Consider the following 19,445-nt stretch of genomic DNA (forward strand, 5'->3'; position numbering starts at 1 on the left):
AAACCAGTCCATACCTATGACTAAGAGAAAAATTACAAGAGGTTTGATCAAATATGACATTTATCTGTGCAACAACCACCACTGAGCCACGCATTTCACAGATAAATACAGATGCCATGAGTCAGATTTTCTCTTGTTTATTTTTTTTTTTTTTGTATGACACTGCATTATAGATAAAAAAGAAAAAACACCTGAAGTCTCACCCTGCAAAAAGAACAATTCCCAAGTGCTCCATAAATAAAACTCAAGCAGTTCTTGTGATGGAGAGATATTAATTTGAAGTCCCACATCTGTGCACGTTTTTTTTCCCCCCTATTATCTATGACATGGTTCCATTACTGCACTTCATCTCCAGCAGGGCTCTGCCTGGGTCCCACTGTCTGCTCGTGATCCATGGGTGGTGAGAGAGGTTAATAAAATCCAGATTTAAAACTGCACAAGTGACTTTATCCGAGCACTTGGCTGATCATTTCTCCTCTCCCAGCTACTCTGTCAATACATTCACCACTTGTGTCTGACTCCTGCTCCAGATGCAGCTCAACCTCCTGCCTGACTGAACAATTCCATTCTTTCAGTCTTCCTTTAGAAGGTTTTAGCCCCAGCACTCACTATCAGCACAGATGTGCTGAAGTGTCTCTTAGAATATGCAACCTTGTGGGGCTTAATTTTTTAATGTGCCATAGTTGAGAGTTTAGAGAACAGGTTATCTACTGAGCCAAGCTTTGAGTTTACAGAGAACAAGCAATTCACTTCTTGTAAAAGCATTGGCTCCCAACAAATACACAGAATATAATTAATGTTACACAATTAAGCAGTTTCTTTTCTGCCTGCCCCACGACTGTACTAAGCAAGTTTATTAAACCCAATAGAAAAATGTTCTCATGTCTGACCAGACAAAAGTCAACCAGGAAAATACTTTTTAAAATCAAAGCTTTCTCTGTTAAATAAAGAAGTGTTGAATACACGGACTGCAATAAAGCCCTAAATATGAATGCTTGTGATCTAAGATTATATGTTTAAAACCTGTTTTTACATAAACTGCAGGTTAACAAATGAACAATGACAAAAGCTGTGGATGAAAAACACTACAGGAAAGTATTAATTAGTCTGGTGTTAATGAAAAAGAAACAAAAGTCCTTAACCTACAGCTTCATATAATGCTCCTTGATAAAACATGTATCTGTGCTCACATATTACCAGTTTACTTATCATGGCCAAGCCATCATGAAATGAAGAGTTTAGAGTAAACAGTCAATCCAATAAAACAGTGATTTCTTTTGGAAATGCAGAGTTAAATGGCAATATTGATTTGAAACACAGCCCCTCTGTTCAGAGAGGGACATTTCTGTGCAGAGTCACTGAATGTGACAGGATTGTTTAGGGGGAAGGTGTGGCAAAGGAACAAGGAACAGAAATAAGAAACAGAAAAACGAAAGCAGAAATTTGGAGACGTCACAGTAACTGGTATGGGAAGAGCAGGTTCTCTTTGCACCATCCTATAGGGATTGGATTATTCCTATATATATATAAATATATTAATACATATATACATATATACACACACACATATATATCTATGTATCTATATCTCTATATCTCTATATATCTATATATCGATCTCCTTTCCAAGCCAAACCATTCTATGATTTCTCTGACATATCTGAGGATGCTGGATCAGATTGGAGCAATGATTATCCTGGGCATTCAGAACTGATTTTAAAAACCACCACCACACCCCTGATCTCTGAAAATGAAGTTTTAACCAGTGGAAAAAGAAACTTTTCCAGTGAACTGATGGGTGGCACACGACTCTGAAATCAGTGTGCTGACAAGGAGATACTCCCATTTTTGGGGCCTTATGATTCCTGAAGCAGACATCTGCTTCCAGATCCCTGGGGTTTTGAATTATTTTTAAACTCTGAACAAAGAACACTTAGTACCACATACTTCCAGTTTCACAGCTGGGTTATTTTAAGGAGACAAAAAACTTATTGGAATATATATATTTTTTATTTTGCAATATTTTAGCTTGAAGTTATTAATCTGTCCCTTGAGAATTCAGGACCTCCTAGAACATTCATTTTAAATATTCAGTATCTTTTAAAGATACTAGCCTCACATGGCCTTGAAATAAATGCCTGAAATATCTCATTGCAATAACCCAAATGGAGCCCTTGTTAAGGAAGGGATTGGGTTTCTCCTTGATTAGAGAATCACAGAATGTTCTGAGGTGGAGGGCCCCACAAGGATCATCGAGTCCGACTCCAAAGGGAACGGCCCAAACAGGGATCAAACATAACCTTGGTGTTTCTGGCTCCAGCCAACGGAGATAATGTCAGAGAGCAGAAACCTTATTCTCCAAATCTCCTACTGGAAAATGTTATCCCCATAAACATTTCCTGAGGCTGGGAAGCAAAGACCTTTTATTTTTGCAGTGCTGTGGGAAGGCACAGAGAGCTCTGCAGAGCCAATCTGAGGTCAGAGGAGTGGGAATTCTCTCCAGGTCACTGTGTGATCATTTCCTGTGTCTAATTAGCAGTTTGTTAAATACCTGTGTGTGAAGTCTTTCTGTTGCAGAGATGTGCTGAGTGGGGAGTTTGGGGTGTCAGGCTGAGCCCTCCTGAGATTCCTGCAGAGCCTCAGGTGTGAGGACAGCCATGGATGGCAGGGAGAGGGAACTCTGCAGACCTGAGATATTCTAGAAATACATTTTATTTCAAGGGTTGTGGGTAAGAAGGGCTTTGCCTTCAGCCACCAGCCTTGGCTAAAGGGAAGTCCCAAAGAGAGAGGGAGAGAGAGAGGATAAGAGGTAAGGGAGGTGGCAGGGGTAAGTGAGGTAAGGTAAGTGGGCCAGGAAAGAGAGACAAGGCAAGAGAGGTAAGGTAAGAGAAATGGGGCAGGTGAGAGGTAAGGTAACAGAGGTAAGGTAAGAGAGATGGGGCAGGTCAAAAGAGATAGGGCAGGTAAGAGGTAAGGTAAGAGAGCACAAGCATCTTGTTACAATACATTCTATCTCTTTTTGTGTTGAATGTTCTAATTTACAGTGACCAACCGGTGCGAGATACAAAACCTAGAAACTTTGCATGCAGCCTACGAGAACTGCTATATGACCATATCATCCTATATTCTAAACTCTAAAGACTACTTTTCTTATCTACTTTTTCCCTGATACCTTGGCAGGGTGGAGAGGGGCTGCACCTTTGGGTCTTTTTGTTTTCTATCCCTCAACCCATCTCCAGCTAATCACCGTCTTTCTGCCTGCCATGATCACATCTCAAAGCTGCCCTTCATTTCTATTTCACTCACAGGTTTTGTATTTTCAGTATTTCTTGCCAGGCAATCATATTTGTAAGCTTTTCCTGTCCCATCTTTGCCAACACTCAGGGATTGCTCAGCACAAACCCAAAACCAATTCCTGACTGGTGGGGAAACGTCAGGAGGACAAAGCAGCAGATGAAATCATTGTTCTGACACAGTTTAAAAGGAAAAGTCCAACCTGGAGGATGCACTGAGCCTCCTGACATGATATGGGCAGTTTCCTCCCAAAATCAGCCCTGGGGTGAGAGGCAGCAGCAAGAAACACCCAGCAAAGCCTTGACAAAACCTGGGCTAATATTGAAAGCCTGCTTTTGCATTTGCTGATGATTAATTACTGACTTGATGATTGATTCAAAGTTCTTAATGAATTCAAACTCAATTTACTCGCAGTAACACTGAGCTTTAGTAGATTTACATCTTACATATTTACAATGGAATTAAACTTCCCTCTTTATTGCAGGATGACGAATTTTGTAGCTGTCTCCAACTTCAAATTGCTTAACAGATGCTCAGTCAGCCTTCACTGAATCACCCAAATAGCCAGCAAAAATTATTGCTTGTCTTCTCTGCTCTTCTGTATCACAAACAAAAATATTTTTCTCTCTTTTTTTTTCCCCAGAATAATTCAACTTTTTAAAAGATCATTAAAATGAGTTTTGAAAGAAAATTATGGAATATTATTGCACAGTCTCAGCATATGATCACAGAGGATATTCTGGAAGCAGCAAGTTTATGCAAGGTCAGGGCAGTGAATATCCCAAAGGAAAACCCAACTAAGTAAAGTAGCGCAAGGCACAAAGTGCTTTAGTCCCAACCATGCTATTAAAGAAATGTTTGCTTAAGACTGACAGTCCTTTAAGTTTGATGAAAACTTATTTACAACTAATTAATCTGAAGATTAAAAAAATTTACTTTCTTTTCCATTTTTAACTTGCTGAACTATGGATAATAAAAGTATCAGGATCTCAAGAAATTCATTCCTGTTGACAAGACCTGAGCTGTGTTCACCAGTTCTCACTCCTCCAAGGAGAGCTGCAAAGGCCATTAAAAGAAAATCTAAATGCTTTGCCAAACAAAATGATTTTATCATCTCAGGGAAAGGTGGACAATTGCTCAAAACTTCAGACAGCCAGTTAATGAAGACACTTTGGCAGCATCTTCTGTTCCCAGCAAGAATTGGAATACTGTCTGCATGGCCAGAGAAGTGGAGACAGGGGCTTTCTATTGAAGAGGAGCCCCTGATCAGTCCTTCAGGATGTGGCAGAGTCAGGATCAACAGGGAAACAAACAGTTAAAAATGATTGTGTTAAAAACTGAATTAAACAGAGCAAACAAACTGAAATAAATGAAAAGTATGAAAGTCCACTAACGTGAAATCCCTTTAATCACAACAGAAGAAGCAAAAATCATATTTCATTTTACACAGAGAAGAAAAGAACTATTAGATCAGATCTGACCATCACAGTCAGAGAAGGCAGGTCATAACTTTAAAAGCCATCAGCAGTCCCCACACTTTACTGGTTTTATCCTCTGCTGTTTATCAAGAGGACAGGCCCAGAAATCACTTGGATTGGAATAAAACTTAGGACAGCACTTAAAGGACAGATGCACTGGAATAATTCAACACTATTGATAATCATTAGAAAAGTTACTGAGCAAACACTTAAATATGTCAGGATTTTCACATCTCCCCATTTTAAGCACGGGATGGAGCATTTGTCAAGTCACAGAAGGCACATTTTTGTTGGCCAAGTAAAATATTCTGTCTGTAGGAAGAGCAGCTTTGTTATTGTTTGTGGAAAACTGGTCCTTTCACCTTCACCTACCCAAAGAGCTCTGAAAGCAAACAAACCAACCAGGAAAACCCCACAGCAAAGACCTAAAAGAGAATAAAATCTGAGGAGAAATGCCCATTAAAGGAAGGTGTCAAAGACCAGCTTGGGCTGGTTGTACTGCTCCTTTCCACCTGATGTACCTCCACAAGGCTTTTACTTTTTTTTTTTTTTTTTTTTTTTTTTTTTTTTTTTTTTTTTTTTTAAAGGAAAATGAACTTTTTTTTTTTTATTATTTTCATGCAGACTGGCTTTGTTTTCCCCCAACTTTTTTCAAGCAGACAGCAAGTTTTGTCTCGGGAGGTAACAAGTTATCTTGAAGGGACTCTAAAGACTAATAAAATGCTTTGAAGAGTATTAAGGAGGTCAATCTGTCCAATTTGTTTTAATTGAACTAGACACAGATGGTATATGGTTTAGTTTAATTAGGCTGTAGATAAAGAACATTTCAACTTGCCAGGGAAGGATAAATCACTAAATAGAAGCACATAGTTGAAAATATGTAAGACCAAAACCTTTGCTGCATAACTGAGAAATTGGGGCAATTTCTACCAAAGGATCAAAAGATTAGTTCCATTAGAAAGAATAAGGAAAAACTTCACGAGGCCTTACATAAATGATGAGTAAATTGGGAAAATTGAAAAATACATTCTGAGAAACATTTATTTACTACAAAAAGTAATGCTGGTTCTTTCATTACAGGGACATAATACAATAAGGCACAGTAATCTATCACAAACTATAGTTAAAATTAAATAGATTATTCTCCCCATCCATTAAGGAGATCTAATTATGGACTATCATTAGCAAGGCCATAATTCTTTTTTTTCCTTTGTTTTTTCGATTACAACCTATTTGTTTGCTCCCTTTATTGACAGACTTCACTTTTAAGTTATCATCTTTTAAGTCACAATAACATTATCAGTCTTTTAAAAACTGGCTATACTCAGATGATTTTGCACAAGGCTGGGAAGACTGGAGAAATCCAGTCAAGGCTGTTTTCTCTAGTCTGCTTTTTGAAATTATTATTCCAGGAATCTTTTTGAACCAACACTTTCCTGCCACTGGCCTTATTTACAACTCCACCTCTTTTTAATCACAATGAATAAAACATACATAAAAGCTGCAAAGCTTATAAAAAAAAGATGGGGTGAGTGCAGAGCTCTGTATTTTAGACAAAATAGATGGTGATGATGGGCACATTTACCCAACTAAACTGCAGCAAATGCCCAGCTGATGGTGGTGACTGCAGGAACAGAGATCCCACCTCTTCCCCTGGCGAAGATATTTCTCCTTGCTGTGGTTATTTGAGTCTCCTAAATCCCAAGGACTGTAAGAGGACACCCTAAACCCACGGCAGCAGCTCAAATTCCATTTCCTACTAAATTAACTATAAATTTTTTATCTGGTTTTATGGGCATCACTCCCTGTCATTTCTCCAGCAGTTGGTGCCATCCCCACCAAAGCCAGAGCTCTTCCTGCCTGGGATTTTGTAGGAAATGCACTGAACACTTCTGTATAATCAACATTTTCCTGAGGGCTCCGAGTGGAATAGATGCAGTGCAGTTAATTTGGCATCTTTGGAGTTTTTCCTGCAATTGTAAATCTCACCCTCTCTTTACTTCTGCATTAAAGAAACAGTTTAAATACCAAGTTTGTAAATCAAGCACAGTTCATTAAGCACCAAAGACTCCCACTGACTCAGATGCAAATTTTGTACTAATGTTAGAAATGCCTGGAAACCCACTGCTCCCCAGACCTTTCCCTGAATTTCTCTTCATTCCCCAAATTTCCAAAGCAGCACCTTGAATTCAGAACATTCTGCAAAACTCAGCTCTGGCCTCTGCAACCCAGAGCAGTTCACATTTTTACTGAGCTTTCCCTTAAAAAACAAGTGATTTCTTAAAACTGGAATGCTGAGCCACATAACTTTCAGTCCTGCAGGTTTTTTTCCACCCAGGTATTTGTGGAACTGCAATGTTTTAAAAATAAATATATGCTATAAATGCTTTTAGATATATTGTGATGTTTGTGCACAAGTAGACGCACAACTGCATGACAAAAATCCAGTGCAAATAGCAAATATCTTGTATTTTGAACAGCACAGAACACCCTCACAAACTCCCACATCAGATGCTGATGAGTTATTAACCTAATTTTCAAAAGCACCAATTCCTTCATTTGGCTCTGCTGGGGAACACAAACAATAATGAGTGTGGAAAATGAACAATATCTGTGTGCACATGCCTGCCTGTGCATGGATGAGGAATTCCACATCCCCTTTAGAGTGGGGCCACATTTTGCCCAAAGGCCTTAATTAAAAAAAATAAATCTCATATTCCAGATACCTTCATGTGTGACATTCTCAGAAGGCAAAAAAAAAAAAAAAAAAAAAAAAAAAAAAAAAAAAAAATCTGCTACTTATGGAGGAGAACTTGATTTTTAATGTGATCCTTTTGAACCCCAACTTCAGGAAACGTTTAATTTTTGGAAGGCTGCATTGATGAAGATGCATTGGCCTTTTATTGCAGTGAGTAATAACCCAAATTCTTGGAGTGGATCCTGAGAGTATTGGCAAAACAAGCAGCAAATGAACCTGAGGGAGGGGAGGCTGTGACAGGAGCAAGGACAGCTGAGTGAGAGAGAATAAAACTCTGCTTTTCTCCTCATTTATTTCAGAACTCCTTGAAAATAAACTTTTATTAGAGGAACCATTTCTGGATTGCTGTGTCACTGAAGTGACTTGATTTAGACACAGAACTCCTCGTGAGGAGCCTGGAGGAGTTTGGGGTCTGTGCTGGTGCTGTCTCCTCGTTTGACCCCGGGGCTTTGCTGCTGCCAAACACAAAGCTCTGGGAACTACTTTGATTTGATTTGAGCTTGTAAGATCAGTAAACAGCTGCACCTTCTCACAGAAGAGCAAAGGATTAGCCTGGAATGGGAGAATAGAACATTTTCTACCCCTCTCTTCTATAACGCGCTTCCAGAAAATTAAAAAACACCCACCCAACCCCAAAAAAAGTGTGTTTCTATTTTTCTTAATTTTACCTCTGTGTGGGCAGGTTTCTAAATAAAACATGTTAAATATAAACCCATTTGTGTGTGTTTGACCAAAGTGTTTCATATTATTTATGGAGAGTCCCCCTTGTGCAGGAATATTGAACAAAGTCTGTTGATTGCAGAGTTCTTTTTATTTTCCTGAATGGTCCAATCATGCTCTTGGCACATGAAGAGACAAGTAGCAGATGTTAAACAAAACTCTGAGGGATTTATATATTTCTCCTAAAAATTACAGGACTGCTTTTATTTCTAGTGGCTTTGGGTTTTTTTTTTTACTATCCTATCTTTTTTGGTTCTGCTTCTCTCCAAGTCGAAATACTAAAGTATTTTGACTCCTGTTCTCTTTGGTGTTAAAGCAGAGTAATGACTTCGCTAAATTTCAAAACTGACAACTGAATTTTGGTAGAACAAGACCAATATGACAAAAAAAAAAAAATCCAAACCAAATCTAAAAATTTGAGAATAACTACAAAACCCAAAGCCTTTGGTTATTAAAATTCTTATTTTTCTTTTTCAGGGGAAGTAAAAAGCTTTTAATATAGTTTTAAAAAAAGGAAATGCCATTAATATGCATTAAGGAATGGGACTTCAGGCTTCAGATTTAACAATACAACACCTCTGCTCATAACTAGGCCAATCTGTAGGTTTTAATACAGACCTTGGAAAATACAAGTGGATTTTGACTAAGGAAGAATTTCACAAAGCTGTTTCTAAGAAGGTATGCCCAGGTCTTCTTCCTGCTGCATGGTAAGATTGTAGGACTCAAATTATCTTTAATTAAATGCAAATAATTTTTGCAGGAAGGAAACAACATATTTTGGGATAATCCCAGATTTCAGATGATTCTAGTGGAAAAAATATTATAGAATAAAACCTGGGACAAAGAAACCAAAGAAGTTTCTCCACAAACATTCCATGCATTTATGTATGGCCTATTTAACATAGGTTCTCTATATATTCTTCTGCCCATCTGTTCCCAACTCCCTCAAACCTCATTGCTGCAGTCAGGTTGCTTTTTATCCTATTTTTGGACAGGGTATATCAGAATTTTTATACCTCTCCACTTGTACAAACACACCGAAAGGAACCATTCTCTGGTGCTCACTGGAATCCCTGTACAATCCATCATAATTTGCTTTTTCATTCCAAGAAATCAGCCTCTAAAGCTGCATCTGCCTGGGATTTTCCAAGCCACTTTTCCCACTGGAATGATCATAGTCCATCCGAAAGATGGAGGAAAAAGCCTTTTATTCCTTTTCACATATTTTTACCCAATCTCTGGCAACACAAAGACAAAGAGCATTGACCCCACAGACTCCCAGTCTGTGATTTACAATTCCCATCATTGTAATTAGACACCAAGTGCACAATTTAATGATAATAAAGCAATTAGGTGGATAGGAGGAAAGGCTATTTGCAGACCAAAGATGGATCATTTCTCATCTTATTATAACTTTTATAGAAAGAAATGAAGACCTTAAGATTCAGAAAATGCCTTTTCAAGAGGGGTTACATAGAAATCACCTAAAAAATATATACTGTTTCTATTAAGTTTAGATTTAAGACGTTCTTTTTAATTAATGCCCCTGAAGTTAATAATTTACTACATTCTACCAGTCCTTCACTGCCAATAAGATCTAACCTAAATAACTATAATAACCAGCTCTCAAAAAAACTCCAAGTTTTGCACTTTTTTTTTTTCTTTTCTAAAAAAAGAAAGAGAAGTAGCCAAAGCTATGCAGACACTTCTTACAACTATTTCTGTAGAGCCTTTTATCTCCTTTCTGGTCCGTTCTGTGCTGGTCTGATGCTCCTGTTGCCATAGAAACAGACCTGGAGGTGCTTTGATACAGATTACAATGGTTTTCCCAACACTTAGACATTTCTTTCATCCCCAGTTCAGCAGGTACCCTTCTCATGGGGACAGAAAGGAAAAGAAATAAATCAATCTCTGACTCTTGCATCAATTAGATTCTCATTAGCAGAATTTATGATATGCTTCTGCATTTAGTTTATGAGCTCAGCACTGATCACTGCTATTTTAAGGACTGGGGTTCATTAATTACACAGGCCATGCCACAGTTAATTTATTTGCAAGGGAACAGCAAAAATCAAATTATGAAGGGAATCATGACTGGCACCGTGTTAACTTCAGCAGAAGCATCAGGATTTGCTTTTTCAGCACAGGTAATGCACCATTGCCTTAAAATCTGTTTGCATTGAGTTTCATTGGGCTCCTAGAAAAACCAGATCAATTGTAAAATGACAGAATATTAAAGTAACACTTAATACACGTTCCCTGAGGTCACTGATTACTTCAAGACAAATCCTATCTCTCCCAAAGGCTGAGAAAAAAATCTGTGAGCTACTTGGATCTCTTCAGAGTCCCCAGTAATGCACAATGAAAAGCAGAGAATACAAGAGCAATGCCCAAGAAGGAAACCAAACCGTTCTTGTTCATGCAAAGTTTCCTTGATGCTCCCCCAGCACGTGATGGATAAATGGAGCTCCAGGAGAAGAGGGAGGAGCTGCTCCCTTCCCAGCCAGGATGTCCCCACCTCCCCTCCCTGCTTCTCCTCTCTCTCTCTCCTCACTCTGTTCCAGGGTCAAAACACCTCCATAAAAGAGCTTTGCTCCCTCCCAAGAGTACAAGTTGTTCTTTCCTCCCCACCCCCAGAGAAGTTCCCTGGAGCTGTGATTTACACCAGGGAGCTGAGGCCACACCACCTCAACTCAGCAGAGATCTGCAAACTTCTCCCAGCGCCCCAAGGACGGAGCCCCAGCAGCTCCCAGAGATGGGGACACTCTGGTGACACACTAAAATCACTTGGAGCATATGGGATCTGCAGAGCTTTTCAGAATTAGCCCACTTGTTTTATTCCAAATTAAGGTTGAATCTAATTTTGGTGCAAGAACTGCCACCTCAACAAACAGACAGTGCTAAAAATTGCCAGCATTCTGCAAGGCTCTCTCAGTGGTCTGTCTGTGTCTCTTCCAGCTACTGAGTTCAGTGTGCCATAATCAAATTTTTTATTTTAAAACCCACATAACTGTGGGGGTGGAACCTGATAGAAATGTCTATGGTGCATTTTACACATGACTTCTCACGTAACAAAACAGGTTATTAGTAATTCTTAGGCATCCTTCCCCCCTAAACCCAAATATCAGCACGTTTACACAGAGTTTAAAGATTGACACAACAGACTTTTGCCAAGGGGAAACACGAGCTGACTGGGAAATAATGAAACTCAACCCAAATTGCACAGAGCTCAACATACCCTTAACAACTGAAAAATAAGTGCTGTTGGGATCATGCCAGCTTCAATTTGGGGAGTTTAGAAAGAGTTTTGATGATGAAAATCAGCATCCAGGAGTTGCTGCCACCAAAACTGGACCCTAACCATGAGATTTCTTTTTACTATTGGGAATAACTTAGCTGAGAGTTCTCCTTTCATAGTCCCACTGCTTAATTGTTCTGCAGTGCTAACTTGTGAAAATCAGGGATATTTTTAGGTTCCCCATTTATATACATTTCCTAAGTGTCTCAGCAGAGCTCTGTTCAGTGATTTAACTCTTTCCAGCATCACCTATGATATATCACATATTGCACAGGAAATGGCTAGAGAGAAAAACATCAAGTCTAAATTTTATGATACAGCTATATTCAGCACTTGCACTCTTCTGGATTGGGGAAATAAAAAAATACATTCTTTATAAATAAAAAGCTATGAACTTTCAAATCTCAGAGGCTGTAACAAAAATCTAAACTGCACTCCCAGTGTTTCAGGCACCATCTCCAGGAACTGGGAGAGCCTAAAGAGCTGCAGTGGAAGATGTGAGCAAATGTTCCTTTGGAGTCACCCAGCATGGATTTCCTTCCCGTGGGGTGTTCAAGGAGAGGATTCACACAGCTCCTCTCAACACTGCAGGGAAAATTCATCCATGCAGATGGACACTGAGCCACCCTGGAGATTGGGTTACAGAGAAAAGGTGGGAATTACCAGTAGTTATAAAAGTTCATGAGCCTGTTCCTTAGTAATTTAATTCTGGTTTTCCTGAGGATGGTTCACTGCAGGTAAAGGCCATTCCAGCTGCAATAAAGGAGCCTGTGCTTTAATTTAGGAATAGAAGGTGCACTTGTTTTCTGGGGGGATGATTAATTCAAACACATTCCAGCACAAGAACTGCTTTCAGGTAACCTGGGAAGCTGCTTGCAGCTGCTTAAAAGAAGGAATTTAGGAGAGCAGTGCCCCAAACTTCTCTGTACGGGCAGGGAAGGGCAATTCCATCAACCTCTGTGAGCAGAACCTCCTCCCAATGCTGGAGGAAAATGAGCTCAATGTATCCTCAGGATGCACAGAGCCCTTCTGGGCAGGTTTCCTTCTTCAATTTCTCTGCCTTCCATTTAAAAGAATCTGACCTCTGCACTGATTCTGTTCAAATTGGAATTTCATTGTCAATACAGCCACACTTTGTAATGAGCCACTGTCACACAGCACCAGTGACAAAAATGGCAATTAAAACACCAGAAAACCAAGCAACTTTCCCCCACAAATAAATTTTAGGGCTTTGAAGTCAAAACGAAAAACTACTTTGGATACTCTTCAGAGATTCAAAAGTCAGGGTAACTACAAGAAAAAAATGCTTATTTTTGTATGAAAAATTATCTTGCTGTCCTGTAAAATTTGTTTTTAAGTACTCATGATAAATAACAAAAAGAATAAAAAAATTCAGCTCCTTCAATATCACTTACTGCACTGACTGTGATCATGCTGGTTCTGTGATGTAGGACACGGTTTTGGGGAAAAGGCAGTGATGAATTAACTGGAATATTATGGGAACACCATATTTTGACAAAAGTACATTTGCATTGTAATTGTTTTTTAGTAAGAATATTACCTCCTGCCTGCATTTAATATTGTCTATTGCAAACAAAATTAATGTGATTAATAATGATCATAATTAAAAATCACAAACACATTGAATTGTTTCCTTAATCTGTAAATAGAGGGGGCCTTATATTTTCTCTGTTTAGGGTATGCAATGAAAAATTGCATCAGAGCTGTTTAAGAATCACTTCCAAAAATTCATGCAGGCTTCTTTTTAAGAGAACATTTTTGTTCATCTGGCAAACAGTGAACTGTTTCTTGCCAGGTCTCCCTGCATTTGTGTATCTTTTGTGATGAAGCAAGAAGGTTTTCATCTTAATTAAAAGGAAAATATTTCTGGGAAAAAATAGTCAAAATTCAGATGAGCAATAAAACCTGCCTCCCAAACCCTAGTGACATATGGTTGGACTTGATGATCTTAAAGATCCTTTCCAATCTAAGTTGATTCTATGATTCTATAATATTTTATCACATTATGTTTGTTGCTGCTCCAGTCTCAAGATGTCCAACATTTATAACAGTTGTTTTTCATTGTGAAAAAACTACAGAGTTAAAAGCAAATCAGACAAGCCCTGCTGCTGCATTTCATTATCATTGGAAAAAAGACTGCAAAGCTGTCTGATTAAAATCTCTTTTTAACTAGTTCTACAGTAAATCTTAATACTGTGCTTCCAGTTACTGCCTTTTCTTCTCATGAGTTTGGTTTGTTTTTTGTAATTCCCTAGGCCAGTCAAGCAACTCCCTTTTTCCACTCTGAAATCAGCCTCCTACATGTAAATATGATCTAGAAACATGATTAAATGCCAGTGGGGGAAATAAAATGGAAAAAAAAAAAGAAAAGAAAAGAAAAGAAAAATATTTCAGCATTTCCTGGAACTGAACAGAAAAAGAAATCTGGTCAAGACACCTAAACCCTCCAGGGCAGACCAGTTATATTAATTTATTCTGACTTAGTACAGAGGTGATTCTTCAAACCATTTCTCTCAGAGGCTCAGCCATCAATTGAGCAGTGGAACAGTGCAGAAAATTTGGACATCAGCACTCCCTGAGCCTCAGGGCAAACCCAACCCACTGCTGCCACTCTGAACATCAGCAGTTCTGAATTAGAATTCTTTCCACTGCTACCCCAGCACATGAATTTTTAAGGGTCCACCTTTCTCCTCCCAACTGGAGAATCACAGAAACCATAAAATGAAAATCACGGTGGAGCCTTACAGGGCTCATGTCCCATCTCCTCACAGAGGACTCAGGGAATATCCACAGCACTGTGGAGAGAAGAGAACATCAAGAAAAAAAATCTTAATTTCTTCTGATGGCAGCCCCTTGCTGCAATTCCCTATCAGCACACCCAGAAACCTGCACTGTTACGGAGTTGTTTGTCCCTTGCCCCTAAGAGATCTGGTCACAGTTTTAAGATACAAAACAATATTCAAAGATCGTGCCCTAAAGGCCTTGAACACTTTAGTTCTTTTCCAAATTCCAAATGAAGAGCTGCAGAATTCAACATAAAACATCTCCCTGAAAAACAGAGTAATAATTTCTGTCATATCTCTGCCTTTGTATCAGAGGTGCTTGGCTGGCCAGCAGTGAGTTTATGACCCAATAAAAGTCCTGCTTCAGTTTCTTCTGAACCAGTGTTTTCATGATCAGTTCACACTGATTTCTTTTTTATTTTTGCTTCTTTAAATAGTTTTTTCTTCCTTCTGTAAGTGATTTTTTTTGTTGTTTCAATAAATTGTATCTTAACACATAGAAAAAAAATCTGAAATAATGTACTTTAGAACTGCATTATCCCAATATCCAACCCACTGGTGAAAACACCCAGCTCCTGCAGCATCCCACAGAACCTCACAGTTGTTCACATTCACACTTTCAGCTTTCAAATGTGCTTAAGACGATAAAGCTCCCAAATAATTTCAGTATCAAGAGGATAACTGACTTGGAAATTGAAATATGTCACCTTTGGCATCCCTGTGTTCAGTTACCCTGCAATGCTGAGAGGGCTTTGCTGTTGGATTTTACATCAGGACACATCTGGATCTTCCCATCCATCCTCTCCTGGGTGCCTGAAGACTAAAATCTCACCAGGTTTCACACCCTTTCACTGGTCATTCACTCTCACTCTCATTTAAATTATTTTCACTTTTTAATTTCTATTTATTTTGCTCATAATCTTCTCTTGGATTCTCTATTATTATAATCTGAAAGGGAAATAGTGCTGATCCACAGACCACAATCTGTGAGTTCTTGTGCACTCAAAGTCTTATAAACTTGTACTGAAAAACTTAATACACTCAAACAATGTATTAAATTAATGCTTGGGGTTTGGTAATTATATGTAGCATGCAATCAGGAACATTTTAATATATAACAAAGACACCTTCTGATCACTAAATTCCATTCACTAAGAAAACAAAATCACTGAATTCCATTAAAAAAGAAAACAAAATCACTGAATTCCATTAACAAAGAAAACAAAATATTTAAATTTTCAAGAAACTGAACAGCTATCCCTTAATACTGAACACATCTTAACAAAGCTCATTACAGCAGCACTCCATTTTTGAGGCTGCTCTTATATTTTTACACTAATTTACCCAAGTTTTAAGTATTTCATCTATGACTTCAAATAGTTTTTGAGATCATCAAGCATGTTCCAAACCCAAGCATCTGAACGGGAGATGAGGCTTCCTGTGACTCTGGAGAGCACCAGCAGCAAGAGCTGTTAAATTCTACTCAACAGCATCACCATAAAGAGGTGGCCATGAAGGGAAGATGAATAATTTCTGTTCAAACTCCAGAGAGCTTTTAGACAGCAGGAAAACAACTTCCTGGGCTGCTTTTTGCTAAGAAACCAGAGCTCCCACCCTGCCAAGTAATAAGGAAACGTATAATTTTTTTTGATTATGTGACTTCTTGTTTCAGTGGAACAGGATATTGCTCCCCAGACACCATCACTGCAATGCCACTCGAGGATGAGCACTTGATTCCCAAGTATTATTTTCCTTTTGGCACAAGCACAGACGTTTCAACCTCATATTTCAGCTACTCTGAGTAAAACAAGAAGAGGCTCATTTTAAGCTTTCCTCTTTTACATTCACCTTTATTAAGGCCTTTTTGCAAGGACTGCCTCATTTATATTAAAAGTACAGGGCACCATAATTTAACATTATTCTGATACACAACAATTGTTATTATATAATAATTATAATGATTATAATTATTGCTCTGGAAAATTAATTTTATTAATGACAGCATTACAATTAATGGAAAGGTTACACTGGAGCATTTGAGTACACAAATTAATTGTGCACCTGCACAAAGTAATTTAGAAAAGGATGTTTTAATATTTAAAAATCTCCTCAATGTTATGATAAGCTTTATAGCACACCACATTTCAGAACAAAGCTTGTAGCAATTGGGACAAGAGCAAGTTGTTGAATTGTAAAAGGGTTGAAATTATAGTCAAACATTTCAGTAAATTAAAGTATAATATTCTACAATCCTCTTTGTGTAATAGTACCCACTAATGTAGCACAGTTTTATTAAAACATATTTATTTTCTGATTGCTTTTAATCTTCAAACTGTTTTTTGAGCTCCTGCTGCTGTGTAAATATTGAAAGTGATCATTTGGTAACCCAAATACAGAAATGAGGCATTAGGCTGATTTATTTAATCACCAAGGCCAAAAACCCAAATCACGAAATGCAGTCAGCAATATTGGAGACCATTAACAACCTGTCACAGATTCTGTCACCATGAAAAGATGCTCAGTAAAATTAAATGGTCTCACACACAAATGTGTGTTCTCATTTCTGAACTACAGGTGAACAACCCCAAAGAGCCTTCTTATAAAAAATAAATAATCAAGAACACTTTTAAGAGCCAAATCATTCATCACAGAAACAGCAGAGCAACTTGTGAGTGTCACCGCTGAAATTCTCAGTCAAGAATAGCTTCCACTGATATCCTACATCACAACTGAGCCCTAAACTAAAAACAGATTTGGGTGACTCTCCTTGTGCTTTTAGGACTGACTAAAGTCAATCAGAAATCATTTTCTGATTACAAAATGTAAGTATATAGTTCATACCTACAAATCCCTGTCGTAGCTATGAATATATTCAGAGAATGAGGAATTCAGCAGATATTCTTTAATTGTTCAGACTTTTGCTGAAATTGTGGCCCCTTTGGGCCTAATGGGGGCTTTGCCATCAACAACCTCCAGACAGATCAGGGATGGGAACATCACCCACACAGGGCTGACCTGAGTTTCAGCCTCTGGAGCTCAAGGCACTTCAAATACACAATTCCCAAATTCCAAAACCTGCTTTAGCAGTTAAACTTCGTGTACAGAGCCAGCTGTCCCACTGCAAAGCTTAAAGAAATCAGAAATTTTCAGAAAAGCAAAGGTATGAAGAATAATTTTGGTTTCTTGCTCTTGCCTAATGAGTGTTTTATTAGTAAAGTCTGTATCAGCTGAACATGAGATACTGAATAGGGTAATTACACTCCTAACTTTAGCATCTTTCTTCTGCACCTAAATATAAATTATGTAAAATGTTTAAAAATTGAAGTTTTAAAAATTCTTCTCAGTTCTTCAACATTTCCCCATATTTAAATTTAAAAAATGAGAGAACTTTTTAATATCTGAAATTTTCCAAGACCCCTTGTAGCTTCTGCCCATATATTGTTCACTGACCTCCTGGCTGGCATATTGAAACAATTCATGAGGAGCTCATTAAAACCTAGCAGGAAAATTCTTCTGGTGCATTTTATCAGAGGAGATAATAGCCTACAATCTAGAGCATGAATATGTGATAAGAAACAAAACAGGGCCATTCAGACAAAGAACACTTGGAATGCATTGTTCCCATAAGCAGATGTTAAATTACTTCACTGTAAAGTGGGATTTATAAAACCCAAAGAAATGTTATTTTTATGTGAACAAATGAGATCAGTTTATTATTTCAGCAGGGTGACACAAAGATCCTGCACATGTGTCTCACCACGCAGGCAGATGTGTCGAGAGGAAAAACTGGTTGTGGACCAAAAATGCTACAGAAGTACTGACAGAGCAGGGTGGAATGGGAGTATCCAGACTGCTAGACTAGCTCAAACATGAAAATAAAATAAAAAAACCCAATAAGCCAGCTGGCTCAAGATTAAATTGTTATTTAACTGGAGCTGCAGATCCTTGTGCGCAGTGAGACAAGGACCAGAGACAGCTCAAAAGATACACTTTGAGATAAGATGGATGCAAAGAAAGCTAAGAAAAAGCTTCAGCCTTTCTGGGAATTGTTAACATTAAATACATCCAACATGAAGCAAAGGAAATAAAATGCTGATTCATGGCTGGGTGAACGCCTCAGGGTTGTCATGTTCTGAGGATATTGTTCTTGGCCACACACTCAAGCTTCCTTCTCTTACCAAAACTCGATTTTTCAGTCCATAAATGCTCACTTCACAACTGTTAAAACCCACTTGGACTCAATTATGTGTCATGAAGAGCCCATTGATCCTGTTTGTAATCCACTCCCATGTGTGTAACAACATAGATCTGTGGAAAGCAGTGTCTGAAATGTCAATGTACTCACATCAGTGTCGGGTCCCTTGTCAGCCCCAGGACAGGAGAAGGTAACGAACTCATGGCACCTCTTATGAACCACAAAACAGCAAACTGGCAAAAAAGGGGGAATGACAGTTAGAAGGGTTGGTGGTGACGTTCCTTTTTTTTATTTTGTAACAAATATAAAACAAAACTTTATTATTTCACCTGTAAGTCAACGAAAGAAAGCAAAGCACCGTGTGAAATAAAGACAGGAGACATCAAGCAAACACTGTGATTAAAGAGGAGATAAGCATTCACATCTAAAAACCAAGAGACTCTAAACAATGATAAATTTTTAATGCTGTGGAGACAGCTCACAGTGTTCAAACACAGTGTGGGATGAGCAGTTCTAGAAAACCACATTTCCTGAATCTAAATCCTTCTCTGTCACAGGAACTGTCAATGTGCATCCAGGAGGCAGAAGTGAGGAATGTGAAGGGAATGAAACCCATCCTTGGCTGTGGGATTTGTTCCCCTGCACTCCTGGGGAAGGTCTCTACAAAAACCCAAAGTCTTTCCTAGTTAATTATTTCTGTGAGGGACCAGAGCTCTCTCTGAGTGAGGCTGTTGTAGAGAACAAAGTGTTCTCATAGCGCAGAATGGCAGAAGATAATGGGAAAAGAAAATTAACTTCTGATTGCAATGCGAAACCCATTTAAAATTTATGAATGATCTCAAAGAACTTTTTCTTTCTGAGATAAAAACCCTCCTGCCATGGGATTAAGGCCATAGGT

General features: G+C 38.4%; 1 protein-coding gene across 1 annotated transcript in view; it reads right to left on the minus strand.

Annotated features, from left to right (window-relative positions):
• PRKCA (protein kinase C alpha) overlaps nt 1-19,445 on the minus strand; it is a 146,452-nt gene that overhangs the window by 69,548 nt on the left and 57,459 nt on the right. The window contains exon 3 of the mRNA XM_083874842.1: nt 18,698-18,780. Coding sequence (XP_083730968.1) covers nt 18,698-18,780 — 83 coding nt within the window. The remainder of the gene's footprint in view (nt 1-18,697; nt 18,781-19,445) is intronic.

This window comes from Zosterops lateralis, assembly GCF_965231275.1.
Source record: "Zosterops lateralis genome assembly, chromosome: 18".
Taxonomy (NCBI): Eukaryota; Metazoa; Chordata; class Aves; order Passeriformes; family Zosteropidae; genus Zosterops; species Zosterops lateralis.